Source organism: Choristoneura fumiferana, chromosome 6 (genome assembly GCF_025370935.1).
Source record: "Choristoneura fumiferana chromosome 6, NRCan_CFum_1, whole genome shotgun sequence".
NCBI classification, from domain to species: Eukaryota; Metazoa; Arthropoda; class Insecta; order Lepidoptera; family Tortricidae; genus Choristoneura; species Choristoneura fumiferana.
Window position 1 is genome coordinate 8,065,246 of NC_133477.1, and position 23,228 is coordinate 8,088,473.

Consider the following 23,228-nt stretch of genomic DNA (forward strand, 5'->3'; position numbering starts at 1 on the left):
TTTTTAGGGTTCCGTACCTCAAAAGGAAAAACGGAACCCTTGTAGGATCACTTTTTGTCCTTCTGTCCGTCTGTCTTTCTGTTAAGACGCTTTTTCTCAGGAACGCGTGGAGGTATCAAGGTGAAATTTATAGGGGTAGATATTTGTATGAGAAATACGAATATCTGTTCTCGAGTCTTGGGTGCATAATAGTACATTACTGCAGAGGCCATGAAGTAAGGGATTGATGGACGAGTTCGGGGTAGACGGCCGAGTCGTAGACGAGGCCGGATAGAACGAGTCCAGCAATCCCTGTTCTGGCCGAGGCTTGTATAGTGCTTTTCTCAAACAATGTGAGGAAATATTTTTCATCCATCCATCCATCCATCCATCCATCGCATCGCATCGCTTCGCATCGCATCGTTTCGCATGGCATCGCTTCGCATCGCATCGCATCGCTTCGCATCGCATCGCTTCGCATCGCTTCGCATCGCTTCGCATCGCTTCGCATCGCTTCGCATCGCTTCGCATCGCTTCGCATCGCTTCGCATCGCTTCGCATCGCTTCGCATCGCTTCGCATCGCTTCGCATCGCTTCGCATCGCTTCGCATCGCTTCGCATCGCTTCGCATCGCTTCGCATCGCTTGGCATCGCTTCGCATCGCTTGGCATCGCTTCGCATCGCTTGGCATCGCTTCGCATCGCTTGGCATCGCTTCGCATCGCTTCGCATCGCTTCGCATCGCTTCGCATCGCTTCGCATCGCTTCGCATCGCTTCGCATCGCTTGGCATCGCTTCGCATCGCTTGGCATCGCTTCGCATCGCTTGGCATCGCTTCGCATCGCTTGGCATCGCTTCGCATCGCTTGGCATCGCTTCGCATCGCTTGGCATCGCTTGGCATCGCTTGGCATCGCTTGGCATCGCTTGGCATCGCTTCGCATCGCTTGGCATCGCTTCGCATCGCTTCGCATCGCTTGGCGTCGCTTGGCGTCGCTTGGCATCGCATCGCATCGCATCGCTTCGCATCGCTTGGCATCGCTTCGCATCGCTTCGCATCGCTTCGCATCGCTTGGCATCGCTTCGCATCGCTTGGCATCGCTTCGCATCGCTTGGCATCGCTTCGCATCGCTTGGCATCGCTTGGCATCGCTTGGCATCGCATCGCATCGCATCGCTTCGCATCGCATCGCTTCGCATGGCATCGCTTCGCATCGCTTCGCATCGCATCGCTTCGCATCGCTTCGCATCGCTTCGCATCGCTTGGCATCGCTTCGCATCGCTTGGCATCGCTTCGCATCGCTTCGCATCGCTTGGCATCGCTTGGCATCGCTTGGCATCGCTTCGCATCGCTTGGCATCGCTTCGCATCGCTTGGCATCGCTTCGCATCGCTTGGCATCGATTCGCATCGCTTGGCATCGCTTGGCATCGCTTGGCATCGCATCGCATCGCATCGCTTCGCATCGCATCGCATCGCTTGGCATCGCTTCGCATCGCTTCGCATCGCTTCGCATCGCTTCGCATCGCTTCGCATCGCATCGCTTCGCATCGCTTCGCATCGCTTGGCATCGCTTCGCATCGCTTGGCATCGCTTCGCATCGCTTGGCATCGCTTCGCATCGCTTGGCATCGCTTCGCATCGCTTGGCATCGCTTCGCATCGCTTGGCATCGCTTCGCATCGCTTGGCATCGCTTCGCATCGCTTGGCATCGCTTCGCATCGCTTCGCATCGCTTCGCATCGCTTGGCATCGCTTCGCATCGCTTGGCATCGCTTGGCATCGCTTCGCATCGCTTCGCATCGCTTGGCATCGCATCGCTTCGCATCGCATCGCTTCGCATCGCTTCGCATCGCTTCGCATCGCTTCGCATCGCTTCGCATCGCTTGGCATCGCTTCGCATCGCTTGGCATCGCTTCGCATCGCTCGGCATCGCTTGGCATCGCTTGGCATCGCTTGGCATCGCTTCGCATCGCTTGGCATCGCTTCGCATCGCTTGGCATCGCTTCGCATCGCTTGGCATCGCTTGGCATCGCTTTGCATCGCTTGGCATCGCTTGGCATCGCTTCGCATCGGTTGGCATCGCATCGCATCGCTTCGCATCGCATCGTTTCGCTTGGCATCGCATCGCTTCGCATCGCATCGCTTCGCATCGCTTGGCATCGCTTCGCATCGCTTGGCATCGCTTGGCATCGCTTCGCATCGCTTGGCATCGCTTGGCATCGCTTCGCATCGCTTGGCATCGCTTCGCATCGCTTCGCATCGCTTCGCATCGCTTGGCATCGCTTCGCATCGCTTGGCATCGCTTCGCATCGCTTCGCATCGCTTGGCATCGCTTCGCATCGCTTCGCATCGCTTGGCATCGCTTCGCATCGCTTGGCATCGCTTGGCATCGCTTCGCATCGCTTCGCATCGCTTCGCATCGCTTGGCATCGCTTCGCATCGCTTGGCATCGCTTCGCATCGCTTGGCATCGCTTCGCATCGCTTGGCATCGCTTCGCATCGCTTGGCATCGCTTCGCATCGCTTGGCATCGCTTCGCATCGCTTGGCATCGCTTGGCATCGCTTCGCATCGCTTCGCATCGCTTGGCATCGCTTCGCATCGCTTGGCATCGCTTCGCATCGCTTCGCATCGCTTGGCATCGCTTCGCATCGCTTGGCATCGCTTCGCATCGCTTGGCATCGCTTGGCATCGCTTCGCATCGCTTGGCATCGCTTGGCATCGCTTCGCATCGCTTGGCATCGCTTCGCATCGCTTCGCATCGCTTCGCATCGCTTCGCATCGCTTCGCATCGCTTGGCATCGCTTCGCATCGCTTGGCATCGCTTCGCATCGCTTGGCATCGCTTCGCATCGCTTGGCATCGCTTCGCATCGCTTGGCATCGCTTCGCATCGCTTGGCATCGCTTCGCATCGCTTGGCATCGCTTGGCATCGCTTTGCATCGCTTGGCATCGCTTGGCATCGCTTCGCATCGCTTGGCATCGCTTCGCATCGCTTCGCATCGCTTGGCATCGCTTGGCATCGCTTGGCATCGCTTGGCATCGCATCGCATCGCATCGCTTCGCATCGCTTGGCATCGCTTCGCATCGCTTGGCATCGCTTCGCATCGCTTGGCATCGCTTGGCATCGCTTCGCATCGCTTGGCATCGCTTCGCATCGCTTGGCATCGCTTGGCATCGCTTGGCATCGCATCGCATCGCATCGCTTCGCATCGCATCGTTTCGCATGGCATCGCTTCGCATCGCATCGCATCGCTTCGCATCGCATCGCTTCGCATCGCTTCGCATCGCTTCGCATCGCTTCGCATCGCTTGGCATCGCTTCGCATCGCTTGGCATCGCTTCGCATCGCTTGGCATCGCTTGGCATCGCTTGGCATCGCTTGCATCGCTTGGCATCGCTTTCGCTTGGCATCGCTTCGCATCGTTGCGTCGCTTGGCGTCGCTTGGCGTCGCTTGGCATCGCTTGGCATCGCTTGGCATCGCGAAGCGATGCGAAGCGATGCGAAGCGATGCGAAGCGATGCGAAGCGATGCGAAGCGATGCGAAGCGATGCGAAGCGATGCGAAGCGATGCGAATCGATGCGAAGCGATGCGAAGCGATGCGAAGCGATGCGAAGCGATGCGAAGCGATGCGAAGCGATGCGAGCGATGCGAAGCGATGCGAAGCGATGCGAAGCGATGCGAAGCGATGCGAAGCGATGCGAAGCGATGCGAAGCGATGCGAAGCGATGCGAAGCGATGCGAAGCGATGCGAAGCGATGCGAAGCGATGCGAAGCGATGCGAAGCGATGCGAAGCGATGCGAAGCGATGCGAAGCGATGCGAAGCGATGCGAGCGATGCGAAGCGATGCGAAGCGATGCGAAGCGATGCGATGCGATGCGATGCGATGCGATGCGATGCGATGCGATGCGATGCGATGCGATGCGATGCGATGCGATGCGATGCGATGCGATGCGATGCGATGCGATGCGATGCGACGGACGGACGGACGGACGGACGGACGGATGGATGGATGGCTGGATGGATGGATGGATGAATGAAATATTTCCTCACATTGTTTGAGAAAAGCACTACACAAACCTCGGCCAGAACAGGGATTGCTGGACTCGTTTTATCCGTCTACCCCGAACTCGTCCATCAATCCCTTACTTCATGGCCTCTGCAGTAATGTACTAATTTAAGTATGTATGTATAATGTTAAATGTTTAAAATTATGTTGAATGTTTGTTTATTCGATGCTTAGTAGGTTAGGTACCCATAGCATAAACTTTGCTTACTTTGGGACTGAAGGGCCCGCTGGGCTACTACGAAACTCGAAAATCGAAGTTCGTATCGTACCGTCCCGCTGACGCTTATATTATTTAATACGAGAGTGAGAGGGACGGTACGATACGAACTTCGAGTTTCGTAGTAGCCCTGCCGGCCACATGTCCACATTGCGGCGTCATCAACGTAAAATGGCGCGGCGGCCGATGGGCCACGGTGCCGCGCGGTGCACGTTACGGCGTCGTGAACGTACAACGGCGCCACAGGGCGGCCACGCCATACAAAATACGCGTCCTTGAATCTACATAGGCACGACGACGTCTGTACACGCGTCAATGTGTGCGTAAGACACACAGGGCTGACTTTCGCAAAACCCTAGTACTATAGGGTATGTAGGTATGGCTTAGATGTGTAAATAAATGTAATCGTTAATCATATATTTTTATTTAAACCTACTTAAAATGTGTCTGTCTATGTATTTAAGCATTATTATTTTAAATTACAATAAATATATGACTACAAACTTGAACGAATTATTCGGTACCTAATTAGTTATTTCATGTATTAATCGCGATACTTTTAGAAAGCATTATTTATTTACAAAAGGAAGTAGGCAGGGTAGGAACCTCAATTTCTCGCGCGCCCATTGACAAGTTGGCGCTTGCTCGCGGACTCACGGCGGATTTCACGGAAAATTATGTGACTTTGTACGAGCGACAAATTATTAGAATATGATTGATTTTCGAGTTTTTAGGAAATAAATACAATTGAATGTTTTATAAATTAAAGTTTATTGTTTTAATCATTTGAAACCTTATTAGTTAAAGATTACTTACTTACACTAAAATATTTCCTTTTAAAGGATTTGTCTCTGAACATTCGATTGTTAAATCGTATGTAATATGTAATTACTAGCTTTTGCCCGCGACTTCGTCCGCGTGGAATAGTATCTTTGGGAAGTATTTAATTTATTTAGGATACCTATTCTGCCAATAATAGTAGGTACATAAAAACTTCTACGGTTTACCGAAATAACCTATTTTTATTACATTGCTATAGATATAAACTATTTTTTTTTGTTCTTCCATCCATCCGATGTTCTTTGGTAAAACATACAATATTTTGCGGGTAGCCACATTTTAGCAATACGACGTGTATTCTACCCTGCCAACACAAAAGGACTAATTCTTCATATTGAGCTCTTGACACCTTACGTCCTTTATTGTAAGTTAGGAGGGTAAGGTAAGGATTAAGTATACTTAAGACGGCATTTTTAGTAAGCATAGCTACACATATTTGTAATAAATATACTGATAGTAAATTTGTTTGGAATTCCTTAAGAACTTTCATCCCCATATTTTCAAGTAAATAGGTCGAAATTTGAAAAGCGTCGGAACAAATGTTTTTTAGGGTTCCGTACCTCAAGAGGATAAAAAGGGAACCGTTAAAGGATTACTTTGCTGTCCGTCCGTTTATCTCGTAAACGCGCGGAGTATAGGTATCGAGTTGAAATTAAAACCCTAAACTCAGGTCAATAGTCCCGAAAGCTGTGAAAAAATCAAACCTCAAGTCAAGGCAATCAAAAACTACAGTCATTAAAATGGTTAAGATTGGTTTTTTGGAATCTTTTTGTATTTTTTATTTCAATTCCAAATTTTTACTTTTACGGTCATCCCGTAAAACCTAAATTGAAAATACAAACTGAAATATAGATGCACAGAAAAACCAGAAAAATAAGACCATCACTGGGAATCGAACCCAGGTCCTCGGTATTCCGTACCGCGTGCTATACCGCTACACCACTGATGGTCAACGGTACCGACACGAATTTCCCCTATGCACCTCATATCTCAGCTTGTTTGTTTCTTATTTAGCCACTTAAGCAGTGACGCTAGCGACATCTATGCCGTAGCCCTCATCGAGAAACTTTTTCGGCACTCCATTGCTTCATTTTACGGGATGAGGATGAGGATGATGATGCAGAGCGAAGGCTGCGGAGCGGAGCGGAGGTTGCGGGGCGGAGCGGAGGTTGCGAAGCGGAGGCTGCGCAGCGGAGCGGAGGTTACGGAGCGGAGGCTGCGGAGCGGAGCAGAGGTTGTGGAGCAGAGGCTGCTGAGCGGAGCGAAGGTTGCGGAGTGGAGGCTGCGGAGTGGAGCGGAGGTTGCGGAGCGGAAGCTGTGGAGCGGAGCGGAGGTTGCGGGGCGGAGCGGAGGTTGCGGAGCGGAGGCTGCGGAGCGGAGGCTGTGGAGCGGAGCGGAGGTTGCGGAGCGGAGGCTGCGGAGTGGAGGTTGCGGATCGGAGGCTGCGGAAAGGAGGCGGCGGGGCGGAGGCTGCGGAGTGGAGCGTTGGCAGTGGAGTGGAGCGGAGACAACGTAGCGGAGGTAGTGGGGTGGAGCGGAGGCAGTGGAGTAAAGTGGAGGCAGCAGAGCAGAGCGGAGTGGAAGCAACGGAGCGGAGCGGAGGCAACGGAGCGGAGCGGAGGCAGCAGAGTGGAGCAGAAGCAGCGGAGCGGAGATAGTAGAGTGGAGCGGAGGCAGCGGAGTGGAGGTAGTGGAGCGGAACGGAGGCAGTGGAGTAAAGCGGAGACAACGGATGGTTGTTATTTAATTGTTATTTATTTCAAAACTCTATTGTAATGAATGAGTTTCTTTGAACATATCGTAAAGCCTCACTGTACTTACCTCATTAAAATAACACGTTTAACACCACCAACTCATACATGGCTCAATACAGTTTGGTTAAGTAAAAAGTTTGGCTACATTGACTTATATTTGACCGATAAAAACCGGCCAAGAGCGTATCGGACACGCCCAAGAAAGGCTTCCGGAGCCATTACGAAAAAATCAAGTACTTAATATTTTTCTAAGGATTTCGTATTGTGTACGGATCCGGTATATTTGTACACGATGGATGTCTCGAACAATTTGAACGCTTTGACTGAGTCACTGGTAATGACTATTTTGTATGTTTCCAAGTATTTGGTGATCGTGACTCCTACGTACTAAATGACGCTGACTGTACCTCCCATAGACGTAAAGTGGGGGTGATTTTTTTTCTCACCCAATCTTGTAGTGTGGGGTATCTTTGAATAGGTCTCTTAAAACCATTAGGTGGTTGCTAAAACGATTTTTCGATTCAGTGATTAGTTTGCGAAATATTCAACTTTAGTGCAAATTTTCGTTAAAATCGAGCGTCCCCCCCCCACCCTCTAAAATCTAAACCGGTGAAAAAATTCAGGATGGTAGTAAGTACATCAAACTTACAAGGAAAACTATAACGGCTAAGTTTGCTTGAGAATTATTAGAAGTTTATTAGTAAATACCAGCCTAAGGTATAAAATATACCTAAACTTGGAATATTCCGTACAAAATATGAAATCCTTACAAAAATATTAAGTACTTCATTTTTTTCGTAAAGGCTACGGAACCCTATTTCGGGCGTGTCCGACACGCTCTTGGCCGGTATTTTTTTCACAACAATATAGCGACTTGCGCGCGTCATAGCTCCGATATACAACCAGACAACCACTGAGAGCAGGCAGACCGATTCGTTTCACATGAGGAGACGCCATACTTTGAATATGTACTAAAACTGACCATTTCTGTTATCGTTTTTTTTTTCGCAACAATGAAGCCTTTTTCATGCGCTATATCTCAAAGTCGCAAGTTGTAACCATTGAGAGCAGGCAGACCACTCTACAACACATAAAAATTAATCTAACCGTTTCCATGATCGTTTTAAAAAATCCTGTCACCTCTCAGTCTCATAGGTCTTTTAAAACCATTAGGGGCTTGCTGAAACGATTTTTCGATTCAGTGATTCGTTTGCAAAATATTCAACTTTAAAGTGCAAATTTTCATTAAAATCGAGCGTCCCCCCCCCTCTAAAATGTAAACCGGTGGGTGAAAAAATCAGAATAGTAGTAGGTATATCGAACTTACGAGAAAAACTATAACGGTTAAGTTTTCTTGAGAATTATTCCGTTTCCAAGAACGTTTTAAAAAATCATGCCACCTCCTTAGACTATATCCAACGACACCCCACACTACAAGGTTGGATGAGAAAAAAAAACATTCCCACTTTACATATGGTACTCAAAAGAAAAATATTTTTAATTTTTTATAGTACCATTTTGTCGGCATAATTTACATATATATTAATTTATTGAATCAGGGGTTACTTTGCGGAGGTCCATATCAATGAACTAAAATAATTTCCAAGCAAGCAAGCAAGGAAATTATTTTAGTTCATTTACATATATATTACTGCAAAATTAAGTACGGATTTCTAGCATTGATAGTCCCTGAGCAAAGCTGCGGATGGACAGACAGACAGAGCGAAACTATAAGGGTTCCGTAACTATAAGGGAACCCTAAAAACCAAGTAGATGACTTACATGCTGAATTGTATATAGCGAACAATGAAATTTCTAAACTTTCATTAAGAAATAAGGAACGTTTATTGTTCAAAACCGTGTACAAATTATGTTAACATTTATGCATGAGAAGTTTCAACAGTTTGCCCATTTCGGACGTACAATTTATTACTTAAATATAATTATAATTTATTATTTTTACATGAATTCTAATATTTTTTCAAAAAGTATTCATTTAGATCATAAAAGCACTCGCACACTAAAAATTGTTTAAGTTTATTTTTGAATTGTGCACCATCTAATGATTTTAAATATTCAGGTAAGTGATTATAAACTTTTATTCCATTTACATAAGTGCTCTTTTTGAGTATATAGCTAGAGGGTCGGACAGTGCATATGTCATACTTATATTGAGATCGTATATTTGTCTTTGAATCACTTTTTTTGGGAAAATGATCTTTATTTTCTTTAACAAATTATGTTTAACTTCATGTTGTCAATGTATTAATGTTAAAAAAAAGCCAGACAAAATGAATATAGTATCCTTTCTCAATAATAATTTATTAACACAGCAATTATAAAATGAAATTAATAGAAAAACAAAGTTAAATTAAGTTATTAATAATTACGTTCAACATTAAAATAAAAAAATAGACTATTCAAGTCCACAGCTTTCTCCACTCCGCGGAAGCTAGACTGTCTCTTTTGTTCTCGAGAGTTTGATTAAGGTGCGAAAAAGACATATACGAACACGGGGCGAGCATATTTTGTTTTAGCAATTGAAATGTAAATTTTTAGCAAAATGCTAAAAAAACATCAAGATAGTTATGCAATTTCGTAAATTTAAAGGAAACTTGAAATACGACACTCCATCCTTTTTCAGAGTGGATCTGCTGTCATTTGCAGTTTCGCCGAAAACTTTGTCATTGCGTGGCGTTGTAATGTAATCAACGCGCGGTCGAAACACAACTGTGCAGGGCTACTACGAAACTCGAAAATCGAAGTTCAAATCATACCGTCCCTCTCGCTCGCTCTCGTATTAAATAGTATAAGTGTCAGAGGGACCCCACGACACGAACTTCGAGTTTCGGGTTTCGTAGTAGCCCTGCAGGAATGAAACAATAGTCGTCTACCTCACCTACATACTATGGGTTCCATCCTGCTGGGTCGTGCTGAGTCACCGACTTCGAGCTACTAGGTACAGTCACCAGCACCAATATCCGACACAACAAATCTGCATAAATATCTGATACGACTCTATTTCTAGGGCCGGAAGGACGTGTCAGATATTTTTGCACACTCCGCTGTAGCAGATATTAATGCTGGTGACTGTACCTAAAAAAATATTTTCAAGGGATTTGTAGTCAGTTCCATTTTCCGTTATTTTTTTATTTTTTTTTTTTGTTATAATTTTTCTTTATTTCTCACATTTTAGTGATTCGTAGCCAAAGAACATCTCACAACGATTCCATTAAGCCCAAACACGGCTTAGGTACGTTGTTTTATAACAGAGTTCCGTTGCCTACCTTCCAGCTTCAGCATCAGATCAGTTAACTTAAAGCTCCTTCTTAGTCGCTTATCTAGGTATATTCATCATGATCGTTTATAGACGAGCGAGCATTACTTAGCTTTGATGAGTTCCATTGGTCATCACGGTCTTCTTCATCAGGTATAAGTTACCAAATGATACTTTCTGAATGTAAATGCTTATTTTAATGCTAAAAATGCCAAAATCGCCATAGGTGTGCCTTTAAAATTTGAGGTTTGCCCTCGATTTCCCTAAAATCCCATCATCAGATCTTGACTTGGTGACAATGGGACTACCTCAAAAGACTATCCTTTCGAATAAAAAAAGAATTTTGAAAATCGATCCACAATTGACTGAGTAATCGGCGAACATACATAATAAAAATACTAACATTGGAACATAGAACCTCCTCCTTTTTTGAAGTCGGTTAAAAAGTCGCCAGATAAGTCGCTAAACCATTTTTGTCGTCAAAACCTTTTTTGGTCGCTAACACTTAAGCAAAAATCGCTAGTTCTAGCGACAGTCGCTAAATTGGCAACACTCGGTAGCATAGCAAATATTACCGAAATGTTACTTCGGTATCGTTATAATAATGTGAATTGGGTAACGTTAACTAGCCCTACAATGTAAAGTAAATTTACCGGTAAAAATAACGTTAATCAGGTAACGTTACTATATGTTAAGTTACCATTTAACGTTATATTTTTTTACCGGTACTAGGTATATGTATGATTTTTACCGTTATTTAACGTTACTTATAGTGTGAATTTGGTAACGTTAACAAGCCCTGCTATAGAGTTCTATATAGCCGAGTAGTGCCATCCACGAAACGCATGATTTTGTCAAAATTAGCAATTAATGATATTGTAATTTGTATAAGAACCACGGCACGCGAAATCGTGAATGACTACCTATATCGAGCTTGCTGCTGCATGGCAAAGAATATAACCACTACGTTTATGTGCTGTATGGGTTCAGTTTTCTTTTCATTGTATTTTGAATGAAGATGAATAAAAAAGGCAATAGTGAGTGAAGTGACATGACAGCATAGTGACAGTGACAGACAGTTCCTATATATTTTAATATGTTGTGACAGTTCATAAAATTTGTATTTTCTTGGTTTGGTATTTCCTTTCTATGTACTTATACTCTTTGGTATTTCCACTATTTCGTAAAGAAGGAATCGTTTGGAAATTGGGATTTTAACACGGGGCATTTAAATCGGATATTATGAAGCCCATGAAAGTGGAACTTTACAATGCTATCGTAGCTGATTTCAACAGACTCACGTCGTACAGTCGAAAGGCAGAAAATGAATTGAAAAAGAAATATAAAAAGTGAGTTTCTAATTTCGTTTTTCTGTACAAATGAGTCAAATAATCTAAGTTAAACGTGTAAGTACTAACAATTTATTCACTTGTATTAGCTTACCACCATCAACACTGGGAAGTATTATTTCTCTATTGGTCCAGAGGTCAATGAAACAGAGTTACAGAAAGTCTCCATCAATATCAAGTAAATACTACGAGTTATACGAGGAATTAATGAGAGATAAATCAACAGGAAATGTCATCTTGCAGTAAGTATGAAAACAAACCTTTTGGCAAATATTTTAAAAATATATAAAAGACAAGTTTTAATCATAACCACTATTCTTGATGTCCATTTACTTAACTGCAAAAGTGATAGAATGTTGTATTATTTTAAAAACTATGTGTTATTAATGTCAATTAAAATTTCTTGTAGGTTATCAGATAGTCAAGGAATTAGTCCAGCTTTGTTTGCAAGATCCTTGCTACAAAATGTTTATTCAGACTCCTCTATGGTCAAGAAATGTTTTAAGGACACAACTCTCATTGAAGACAAAGAGTTAGCCTACCAGGTTTTCATGGTAAGATTAGAAGATAGTTGTTACATTTAAGTTGTTAAAATAATAATAAGATTTATAAACATCTAGCTGCTGACAATATTATATTTTTTAATCAATTGTAAAAATAACTGCCAAATATACTTTGTGAGATACAAATTTTTCAATGCAATAACTAAAATTATTGAAATATTTTCTATAATCACAAAACTGGGAATTTTTAGTTTGTAGAACTATGTATGCTAAATAAATCAGGACTTACCAGGTTAAATTATATTTACTTTGTTTTAGTTTGATTACACTGTTGATTCAAAACTGTTAACCTTTTTATACTTACAGGGAACTATGAATGATAATCAGTATGGCCCCTATGCAGACTTAGTAAAACAGTAAGTTTAAAAAAATTGTATATGTATATAAGTTTGGTATGAAGCTTTACTACATAAAATATTTCGTTTTTTTTAGGTCTATTGGTTTGGAATATGAGCTGAGATTGGAAAGGGAGTTAAGACTACTGAACATCACCTTCTCAGATGAAAATATTCTGCGGTCCCGCGGCTATGACAAAACTCCAGATTTTAAACTTGATGTACCAATTGCAGTTGACGGATTCATAGTGAACTGGGTGGAAAGCAAAGCTTTGTTTGGAGATGAGGAGAATCACTCTGGTTATTTAAAAGACCAATTAATGGCATATTGGAACAGATTTGGGCCAGGGTTGCTCATCTACTGGTTTGGATACCTAGAGACTTTGGACTCAACTCCTGAAGTGAACAAGATGTTTATATTACGAACAAGTTTTCCTAAAAAAGAAAGTATTACCCAATATAAAATGGATTTAGACTTGTAAGTTCTGAATAATTTTGTAAGTTATTTAGAAATAAGGTTTATTAAAATTAAAAATAAAGTGTGTATTAAGCAAAAGCCAAATTTAAAGCAAATCAAAAGCAGGGGCTATGGTTGTTATAAGAATAAAAAATGTTGCATAATCTTGTTTTGGCCAGTAAACAGTTTTTTTTTTCTTATTTAGTTGATTGTTTTATCCACTGGAGCCTTCCATTGTCAGATCCAACAACAGATTAAAATCTGCAGCTTTGGCAGCTGCCTGTCCTCCAATCAGCACCTTATAACCCCCTTCATGACTTTCTGCAAACATAAAGAGATCCTCAAGCTTGCGATTCATCAGATCAAATTGAATCTTGGGTCTCCTGGAGCAGCTTAACAGATCTTAGAGCAACTTTACCTCTCTTCCTCTTCCATCCTGATAACCCTGTCTCCAATATGGTCAATGTACCATATTATATGCATTGATAGATTGATACTTTCCGGGTTCTAAAAGAGATTCAATCAGCTCCTCTGATTGTCGGGATTTGACAGACTTTAAGGATTGAGGAACCGAAGGGGGAATATGGCTTATCTTATTTTGGACATCCTGAACATTCATTAAAATCGTTTCAGTTTTAGTTGCAAACCTGGCTAGTGTCCCCATATGTTCATTATGAACTCTAGTAACCTCATTCAGGCTCGTGATGTGAGCCCTCTCCCTTCGTTCCGCTTCCTTATCTCTCTGTAAATATATTCCAGCAAGTAAGTTGTCAGATCGAGTGGAAGTCACACAAATTGTGGTTGTCTCCATTCCTGCCAAGAAACCAAGCAGGGACTTGACCCCCCAAGAACAGAGAGTCAGAGCTAATTGCTTCTTAGCCGGGCCAGCTCTGGATTCATTGATCTGAGAACAGAAGAGGGATTGTACAATTGCTTGCAGAGGTTGAAGTCTGCAATACAGTCCAAATACTGAATTATTTCAGGGGAAATCAATAATCCCTTTCTAAATTCAACCTCAAGTCCTTGGATTGCCTCATTCAAGTCTTTCTCTTATTCTCTTGACCCTGATGCTGACTGGGATAATCCGGATAACGCAATCGTAAATACCTACTCCTATAATTAAAGTAAATTAATACAGAGGATCTTTCCTTTCGCCTCAATTCTCAAACATGCAGCAGTCATTATTTTAATCATAATTTTATGATGATTTTGAGCCCGGTTGAGACCTGGCACAGTCAGCAACAGAAATGGATGAGCAGTTACGGTGCTCATAATTATTTATATGTCTCTGTCACACATGACTACTGCCAATGTAATAAGTGTCTCAATCATTTTAAGCACCATAATTTCTCATCTACTTCTGGTGCTGACTATACATACAAAATAGACGATAGCAAAATGTAAGACTTCACATTGGCCAAATCGTCGAATTAAATTTAAAAAAAAAATGTATTTAACTACTTTTAAAAGAGTGCCTCAAACGAATTTTTTGACAGGTGGTGATGGATAGTTGATTGTGACATCTGTCAGCTCATCCGCGCGCCGGTAAACAGGGTTGCCAACCGTACGAGGTTCCTCGTACAAATACGAGATTTGTGGCCCCCCGTACGAGGTACGAGGACAGTATCGACTTCGTACAATTATGTACGAGATTTTGTTAATATGGCCATATGAACATTTTGCACTACGCATTTTGCAAAGTTTCATAAAAATATAGACAATAGTTTTTTAGTGATTTTACTTGAGTTTTGAATTGAGAAAAGATTTTTTGAAATACTTACAAAGTGATGTTTTATTTAGTAGTAAACTTGCAATAGTTTATTTAATTGAGTAAAAAGTCCTAAATCCCGTTTAATATGCCTTAATTTTGTTTTAGCACGTTTTAGATACATAATAATTAGTGATCGGCCATCGGAAGCATTTATGTCACTTTGACGTCCTACGTAAACGTAATGAGTAGTAATGACGAATATGGATCAGTGTTGTTTAAAATAAAAACATACATTCGCGAGGCATATTTTACCAGTGTTCAATTGATTTGATGTATAAAATAATGATAGGAACGTCAATGAGACAAGTACAAAACGAGCTGACGTAAACTCATTCGTTCGATAGAATTATAAGTCGCCTGCAGGCTGCAGCAGGGCTACTACGAAACTCGAAGTTCGTATCGTACCGTCCCTCTCGCTCTCGTATTAAATAGTATAAGGAGGGAACGCACGACACAAACTTCGAGTTTCAAGTTTCGTACACACGAACATCGTAAACGTTCCGCTAGAGGCGCTGTTCGTGTTTGCACACTAAGGGCACTGCTGTGCTTCCTAATCATATCATAAGTAATAGAAATGTTAAAACCTTTTTATCACGAAAAACAATATTAACAACAATGTTAATGTTAATAAAACCTTTTATGTTGTTTCAAAAGGTTTCATTCGTCCCAAACCTTGACAGTAATTCAATAAAAAATACAAACATTTTTAGTAGGTAAAAAAGTTTTGCAAGAAATTAAATAGTCATGTCCATGTAATAATTTCGTCATCAAATTGACATAAAATGCTTCTTTATTTTTTATTTTTATTTGACTGCATGGCAAACGAGCAAATGGGTCTCCTGATGGTAAGAGATCACCACCGCCCATAAACATCTGCAACACCAGGGGTATTGCAGACGCGTTGCCAACCTAGAGGCCTAAGATGGGATACCTCACGTGCCAGTAATTTCACCGGCTGTCTTACTCTCCACGCCGAAACACAACAGTGCCAGCACTGCTGCTTCACGGCAGGATTAGCGAGCAAGATGGTGGTAGCAATCCGGGCGGACCTTGCACAAGGTCCTACCACCTGCAAAATGCATGCTGCTGCTTCTGAAGGCCGATCACTAATAATAATAATAAAGCGAGGTTTGAAAGCCAAAATACGAGATTCTTAGCTGCATAGTACAAGGGTTTTTTTTACGGTTGGCAACCCTACCGGTAAAGTGTGTGTGAGTGTTTCAGCCTTATTCATAAAAAGTTAGAGCCTCCGAAGGCTCCTTGAAGGCCGATGCTAAAAAACATGATTCATAAACGTCTGTTAGCGCTAATCAGTCGATCAAGGCTCTGCTAAAGTTAGCGGACCGTAGACCCTCCTTTATCTCCTGCTAAGTCACAAAATGGCCGCCACAAGTTTGAACAGCTGACTTTGACAAGAGCAAAAAACCATACCGAAGATATTTTAGTGAAGGGTGAAGTTACGCAGATTAAAAAAAAACCAGGAAAAAATATTTTCAGGAATTTGTATTTAAAAATCCTCTAAATTAGCAGCAATAAATTAACAATAAGTATGAAAAAAAAAACTAGGATGATTAACACAATTATGGCTTTTTGCACAACATAAACATGCGGATCGGAAATGGCGGGAAAACAAACTTCTCGCTTTTTATTTTTTTCCTGCTAATTGCTGTCACTGCTGTCAACTTTTTTTTTTTTAATTATCGATTAGGCCATTTTTTGTCTTTGATTTGTCATGTGGCCAACATAACGCGTCTAATCCGTCTATCAGCAGCTCAACAACTAGCAGACTGCTAGCAAGTGTTTATGAATCATACTTCTTGACAACCGTCTATTAAGCTTAATCAGTCTGCTAAGTAACAGACCGATCAAAACCTCAATTAAGGTTTTTTATGAATAAGGCTGTTTGTGTGTGTCACCGAGTGACAAGTGTCAAATTTAGTTCAGCAAGGCTACTACGAAAATCGTAAAGTTCGTGTCGTGCGGTCCCTCTCGCTCTCGTATCAAATAGTGTAAGTGTCAGAGGGACCGTACGACACGATCTTCGAGTTTCGAGTTTCGGAGTAGCCCAAGCTGTAATTCAGTATCATACTTATCGTCGTGTTTTTTTTTGTTTACAACACAAATAATAGCATTTATAAATAAAATGAGTGCGAATAAATCAGAAGAGGCAATCAAGGAAAAGATTTTAAATGTAGCGAAGAAAAACCAAAAGGTGTATCAGACAAAGATATCATATCCGCCGTGCCAGAGTATCGTCGTCAGAGTTGGTGGCGGCGATAAACTCCCTGCTACAGCAGGGATATTTCGACCTATTTAACCAAGGCGGTTCGTTAACTTACAGGTATACTAATGGCCTCTTATGTTTGTTATTTATATCTTTTATAAAACATATAGGTATAATCATGGTCTTTAGGTGTAATGAGGTTAGTGTAATTAACTTGTCCACTCTCAAAGAAAGTAACGAAACGTTTGGGTAAACTTTAACAGTATTTTACGCTGTAATAAACTCAATTAGTCTTGCTATTATCTTAAAAATAATTAAATCAAGTACCTTTATACTATAGAAAAAAAAATCAAACCTAATTAACCCTTGCATGCTTTTACTTAATTTTACTGTAACTAAAACACATTGAAAAGATCAGAAAGGAAAGGCAGGGTCCCTGAATCGAACTTGGTCCCCATCAATCAATGACACATATCGTCGGCCTAAATCGCATACCTCGTAACTCCATTTTTTTGAAAATTATGTTTTGACACTTTTAGATAGTACTATTCTGAACGCATCTAACGGCAAAACTCTTAAATACCAAGAGTAAACCGTTTAAGTTTAAAAAGCAAAATAGAAAACCTCGCAACTCCCGACCGCCATTTTTGTAAAAGATATACCACGTATCTCCCCCGCCACTCCCTTCAGTACCTACAGTTTGCGATGGCGGTGTGACTGCACGTCAGTTTTGCGTAAAGATTTGAGAAGAAAACGGGTGCAGATTAACAGGTGTGTAATAAGGTTCTGCAATATTAACTGATTGTGTATTCTTGATAGATATTTATGATATATAAACACATTAGACTATTGAAAATGTAGTTTGTTTGCGTGCTGGACATACGAGGTTTGCTTCGCGTGTATCTTTACGCGTGAAGATAAGTTACGTGGTTTTCTACGCAAATTATTTAATCTAGTACGTAGTTGTGATTGTTCGAATAGGCATTTGTTTTGTTTGTTATTATAATTTATGTTATACCTACCTACTAGCCTGTTACCCGCGACTCCGTCCACGTAGCATTCAGTTTTCACTATCCCGCGGGAACTATGAAATGTTCCGGGATAAAAACTATCCTATGTCCTTCCCCGAGACTCAAACTATCTGTATACCGAACTTCATCTAAATCGGTTCAGCGGTTTAGACGTCATGAAGCGAAGTAACAAACAAACAAATAGACTTACAAACTTTAAATTATTATAGTGGGATGTAGTCGAACTCGTCCCAGCTGCTTTACTTAAGGATTTTTACTTATCACATTGTTTTGTTCTGTAGGCGGATACTAAAATGAATCAACAAAGGGAAGTAAGACTGCAGAAAATATTTTTTCAAAAATAGAAAAAAAACGTATGCATGTTAAAATTTAGATGTAAATCAATACGATGGATCTTTAATTTTATTTCAGGAAGAGCACTATTTAATTCATCTCAACGAGAGATTTGTTTTAGAGTGCAGAACCCTACACCCCCTTGTATCTCACTAACTACTATTACTACTACTACTACCAGGGCGCTGTGACCCAAAGTGAGTCTTGGCCTCCAACACCAGATTACGCCACGGTTTGCGGTGTTGAGTCAGCTCTTGCAAGTATTCGACCCTGAGGTCCAAAAGGTCTTTCAGGACCTCGTCCCTCCAGCGGTACCTGGGACGACCAACCGGCCTCTCGGTCATCCCAAGTGCGCTCTCTTCACGGCTCGACCGTCTCCCAACCTTTCTACATGCTCGAGCCACCGGAGTCTGGACGCCTTGATCTGTCCTATAACATTGGGATACCAGGTCCTCAAATTCCCTATTACCTCACCAACTGTGCAACATGAAATTTGTGTGTCACGAAATCCACTCATCACGTCATAAACCAGCAGTTCTCAGAGCTTTCCTGAACAAGAAAAATGTCAACAGCCTTACAGCATGAACATTGTGTCGCCCGCTAGTTTGCATCAAATTAATTCAGCCAAAAATAATCATGCTTCATTATCTTCACCTGGGCCAAACTCATGTACTTAATCATGTAAATTATTACCTTGTTCAGATCAAAAGATTACCTCTATTTTTTATAGCAAAACTCTTAACTCCCGATTTGCTTTATAAAATTTTCAAGAAAAACTCGTAACTCCAAAATTTCCAGGTTCAGGTGATTTAAAAAAAAATAGGTCTTAACAATCTGACGGCTAAATTTAACTTAACATTATGTGAAAAAAACTTAGCAAGTCTTCATGCAAAATTTTTGGTAGTGAAATTTTTTGTGTCTCCTGTAAAATTTGGTCGGATTGAGTTACGAGGTTTGCGATTTAGGCCGTCGATATATCTACATGTCTTACTTTATAATGTAAAGCTTGCATACATTGTGAAATGTCCCAATGTGGATATCACTATTTATTTAAATGTACTTAAAATGTCTTTTTTTAGATTAAAACCCAAACAAATAAAACAGCCGTAAAAGGTGCAGACAATGAGGAGAAAGTTGTTTATAATCTAATAGAAGAGGCAGGCAATAAAGGGATATGGATCCGTGACATCCGAGTGCGTTCTAACCTCGCCAACACTCAACTTACAAAGGTCCTGAAAAGCCTGGAGAGCAAGAAAGTTATTAAGGCGGTAAAATGTGTCAACGTGAGTCCCCTAGTGTTATTATTAATTATATTATATTACTAATTTTATATAACATTCTACTTGAATTAAATTAAGGATTTGCAGTACTTTTTACACTTTTGAAAGTGCACCATGAAGAAATTTTGTAGTCAGTACAAATTACTGATATTCATGCTAAATTTCAGTTTATTAATATTTTATATGAAATAATATTCTATTTGTTTTATATACATCTTTAATATAGTGACTTTAATTCTGATTTCTCAAAAATGTTTTTTACTACCTATATAATTGGATGCAAACAGAGAAGGCTCTAAGTGCATTTTTTTTTCCAGGCTTCAAAGAAGAAAGTTTACATGCTCTTTAACTTAGAGCCAGACCGCTCAATTTCTGGAGGCGCATGGTACCAGGACCAAGATTTTGAGTCAGAGTTTGTGGATATTCTTAACCGCCAATGCCTTAGGTTCCTACAGCAGCGGGCTGACAAAATAAAGAACAACCCTCGAGGCCAATTGTTGGTAGGACCCAGTCATATGCTACTGGTGCTGAGGTCCATAAATATATAACTGATTTAGGAATAAGTAATGTAAGTTAAAGTGAATCTAGTTAAAATAAAATAAAAATTAAAATACTTCATTTCTGTATTTCGGAAATAAAATAAATGTATAAATACTTATCCACTCATAAAAATAAATGTGTTCAATATTAATAGATTGTGTGGTTTTCAGGTAACACTAGATGTAGAAGATGTTATAACAATTTTGAATACACTAGTATATGATGGTAAAGCTGAGAGCAGCATGTACCCAGATGGCAGCAAGGTCTTTAGAGCAATTGAATCTCTGCTGCCTCCCCCAGGACTCGTGCAAGTGCCTTGCGGCGTGTGCCCTCTTATCCACAAGTGTTATTCTACAGGTCTAATAACACCACAAGAATGTACCTATATGAGTGAATGGCTAGAATAATAAAAATAATTATAAATAATCCTTTGCTTGGTTATTTACAGGTGTTTTTAACTCTAACTAATATATATTTGGTGGTTGATCTCTATATCACTTGATGGTAAGTGCAGGTGGGGCTGAAGATGTAGCTCACTGGTGCAACCTTTTCACTCTCAAGTCTTGATCTTCTTTGTGGTGAGACTCCCTTCACTGCCGCTTTTTTATAATTCGTATAGTCTTAAGTTATATTAAACTAGCTTATGCCCGCGACTTCGTCGGCGCCCCTTAGGCCACTTGGTCCGATCGGCTTGTCCGATTGATCGGACGACGAATTTTTTTCGGCGGCGGATCTAGGTTATCGCGCGGTAGCGCCCTCTACCGGAATAAAAGGTATGCTATGTTGATCCTTGGGCTTCATATCTCTATACCAAATTTCATCATCATCGTTTCAGTGGTGTTGACGTGAAAGCGTAACAGACAGACAGACAGAATTACTTTTAAAAGTGAAATAAATAAAGATTATTAGTAGAGATCAGACCTTTAGGTTTGTGGTAGGAATAAAACAAATATTGAAGCATCATACATTATTATAATGAGCGTATTGTAAAGACTGTTGCCCACCCACTAATACATCCTTTTACACTATTTATTGCGCAATATTGAGAAATCAATTTCATTTGACCTGTTGAGTTTCCCCATAAAGTTAACAACATAATCCCCATATAAAAATATGTAAGTATAAGACAAAAAACCGGCCCAAGAGCGTGTCGGACACGCCCAAGATAGGGTTCCGTAGCCATTACGAAAAAATCAAGTAATATTATAACACAATTAAAACACTTACTACAGTCTTGAAATCTATTACCAGAAAAAGAGCATATCTTCACGGCACTTACGTCCTTTTGTTGAGAAGCGCAGTTTTTCGGCAATAACTCAAAAACGGTATATCCGATCATATTGAAACCAATTTTCGTTGAAAGTATTTTTTAAGCGTTACCTTTCCATATTTTTTGCATATTTTTTGGACCAACGGTTTACAAGATAGAGAGGGGGGACACAATTTTTGCTACTTTGGGAGCGATTATTTCCCACCTTTCCCACTTAGTTAATCAAAAAAGTTTTTGAGAAACCTTACTATCTTTTCAAAAGAAAGTTGATGCGAGTTAAAAAAAAAACAATTTCTGTTACGTGTATGGAATGCCCCCCTATAAATATTTATTTTTGTAATTAAATAGCGGCTTTGACAAGACATCTGTACTCCAAATTTTATTGATATACATCTTGTAGTTTTCGAGTAAAATGCCTGTGCCTTACGGACGGACGGACAGACAGGCAGACGGACTTGACGAAACTATAAGGGTTCCGTTTTTGCCATTTTGGCTCCGGAACCCTAAAAATGATATAACGTTTTAAACTTTCGTGATTTTCACTCATAGTCACGAGTAGACTACTCGTGACCACGGCCACTGCAATGTTGCCGAAACGTCGAGGTAAATATTACCTACTCGTGTGTGTTAGCGTGATAGGTCCTGTGTGTGGTATTTTGACTAGACTGAAATCGTGAAAATAGAAATTTGACGTGGGGTCTGTAGAATAAATTATAAGTTTTTTTTGTTTTAAACATAATATACTGAGCGGCAAAAAATCTGGTCCTCAAATGTATGCAGAATCGGTAATTTTGTATGAAGGGTGGGCCAAATTTTGAGCATGAAACTACCGTGAGACTCACTCATATTAAATTATATTGTAACGGATAACTCACGTCTTAAATCGAGTTTAGCTCTACTTGTTTCGGGCTATTTCGTAGCCCTTCTTCACTTCTTCACAGGAGCACGCAACTCTGCGGCTGCCGCAACATGCGCACTACGCGCCACCATTCAGCTCGCGCGACTTTACTATATAACACCGGTGCACGACTACCCGCAATTTTATAATTTTTAGCCTACTTCAAAAAAAGGAGGAAGTTCTATGTTCCTTAGATTTTTTCACCGATTACTCAGTCAATTGTAGACCGATTTTGAAAATACTTTTTTTAATCTAAAGGGTATTCTTCTGAGGTAGTCCCATTGTCACCAAGTCAAGTTTTGATGATGGGATCCTAGGGAAATCCAGGGCAAACCTCAAATTTTATAGGCACACCTTTGGCGATTATGGCATTTTTAGCATTCAAATAAGTATTTACATTCAGAAAGTATCATTTGGTAAACTGAACCTGATGAAGACCGTGGATGATGAACGATCATGATTAATATACCTCGATAAGCGACTAAGAAGAAGCTTTAAGTTAATTATTCTTTCGAAATGATCTGATGCTGAAGCCGGAAGGTAGGCAACGGAACTCTTATATAAAACAACGTGACTAAGCCGTGTTTGGGCTTAATGGAATCGTTGTGAGTTGTACTTTGGCTACGAATGGCTCGAAGTCGGTGACTCAGCACGACCCAGCAGGATCGATTGAAACCCATAGTATGTAGGTGAGGTAGAAGACTATTGTTCCACTCCTGCTGGCTCGTGCTGAGGCACCGACTTCGAGCTAGTAGGTACTTAGAAAATATTTTCAAGGGTTTTGTAGTCGGTTCCATTTGTTGTTATTTTTTTGGAGTCGGTTTTACTTTTTTGTTAATTATTGTCACTGTCTAATGTAGGGTAGCACACAACACTAACAATCGCTCCATAAAGGCACGTTTACACCAAACGATGACGCAGCACGAGTATTTAATACTGTTCCCAACTCAGGGGTACCGACCAAATACAATCCGGTTAAAATTCGGATAACGACTAATCTCATCATATATCTATAGTAATAGTGATTATCCGCCGGTTAGTATTAG

The 23,228-nt window shown here is 41.3% G+C and overlaps 2 protein-coding genes and 2 long non-coding RNA genes across 4 annotated transcripts in view; 2 read left to right on the forward strand and 2 right to left on the reverse strand.

Moving 5' to 3' along the window:
• Positions 1-5,360: 5,360 nt before the first annotated feature.
• Positions 5,361-23,228, reverse strand: part of LOC141428958 (uncharacterized) — a 62,558-nt gene continuing 44,690 nt past the window's right edge. The window contains exon 2 of the long non-coding RNA XR_012451492.1: positions 5,361-5,660. This is a non-coding gene — a long non-coding RNA (uncharacterized lncRNA). The remainder of the gene's footprint in view (positions 5,661-23,228) is intronic.
• Positions 11,207-12,899, forward strand: LOC141428590 (CDAN1-interacting nuclease 1-like). Its single transcript, XM_074088596.1, has 5 exons — positions 11,207-11,480; positions 11,570-11,722; positions 11,890-12,034; positions 12,350-12,399; positions 12,476-12,899. Exons 1-5 carry the CDS (start codon positions 11,374-11,376, stop codon positions 12,858-12,860), a joined length of 840 nt encoding a protein of 279 aa, XP_073944697.1. The 5' UTR covers positions 11,207-11,373; the 3' UTR covers positions 12,861-12,899.
• Positions 13,078-15,197, reverse strand: LOC141428592 (uncharacterized). Its single transcript, XR_012451445.1, has 3 exons — positions 14,617-15,197; positions 13,254-13,739; positions 13,078-13,156 (listed from the first exon to the last, which is right to left on the reverse strand). It is a non-coding gene; the product is annotated as an uncharacterized lncRNA (long non-coding RNA).
• On the forward strand, positions 16,682-20,440 carry LOC141428591 (DNA-directed RNA polymerase III subunit RPC6-like). Its single transcript, XM_074088597.1, is given in 8 exon segments — positions 16,682-16,807; positions 16,810-16,854; positions 16,857-16,947; position 17,262; positions 19,274-19,477; positions 19,792-19,960; positions 19,963-20,042; positions 20,185-20,440. Coding segments are annotated over 8 exon segments (885 nt in total). The 5' UTR covers positions 16,682-16,749; the 3' UTR covers positions 20,422-20,440.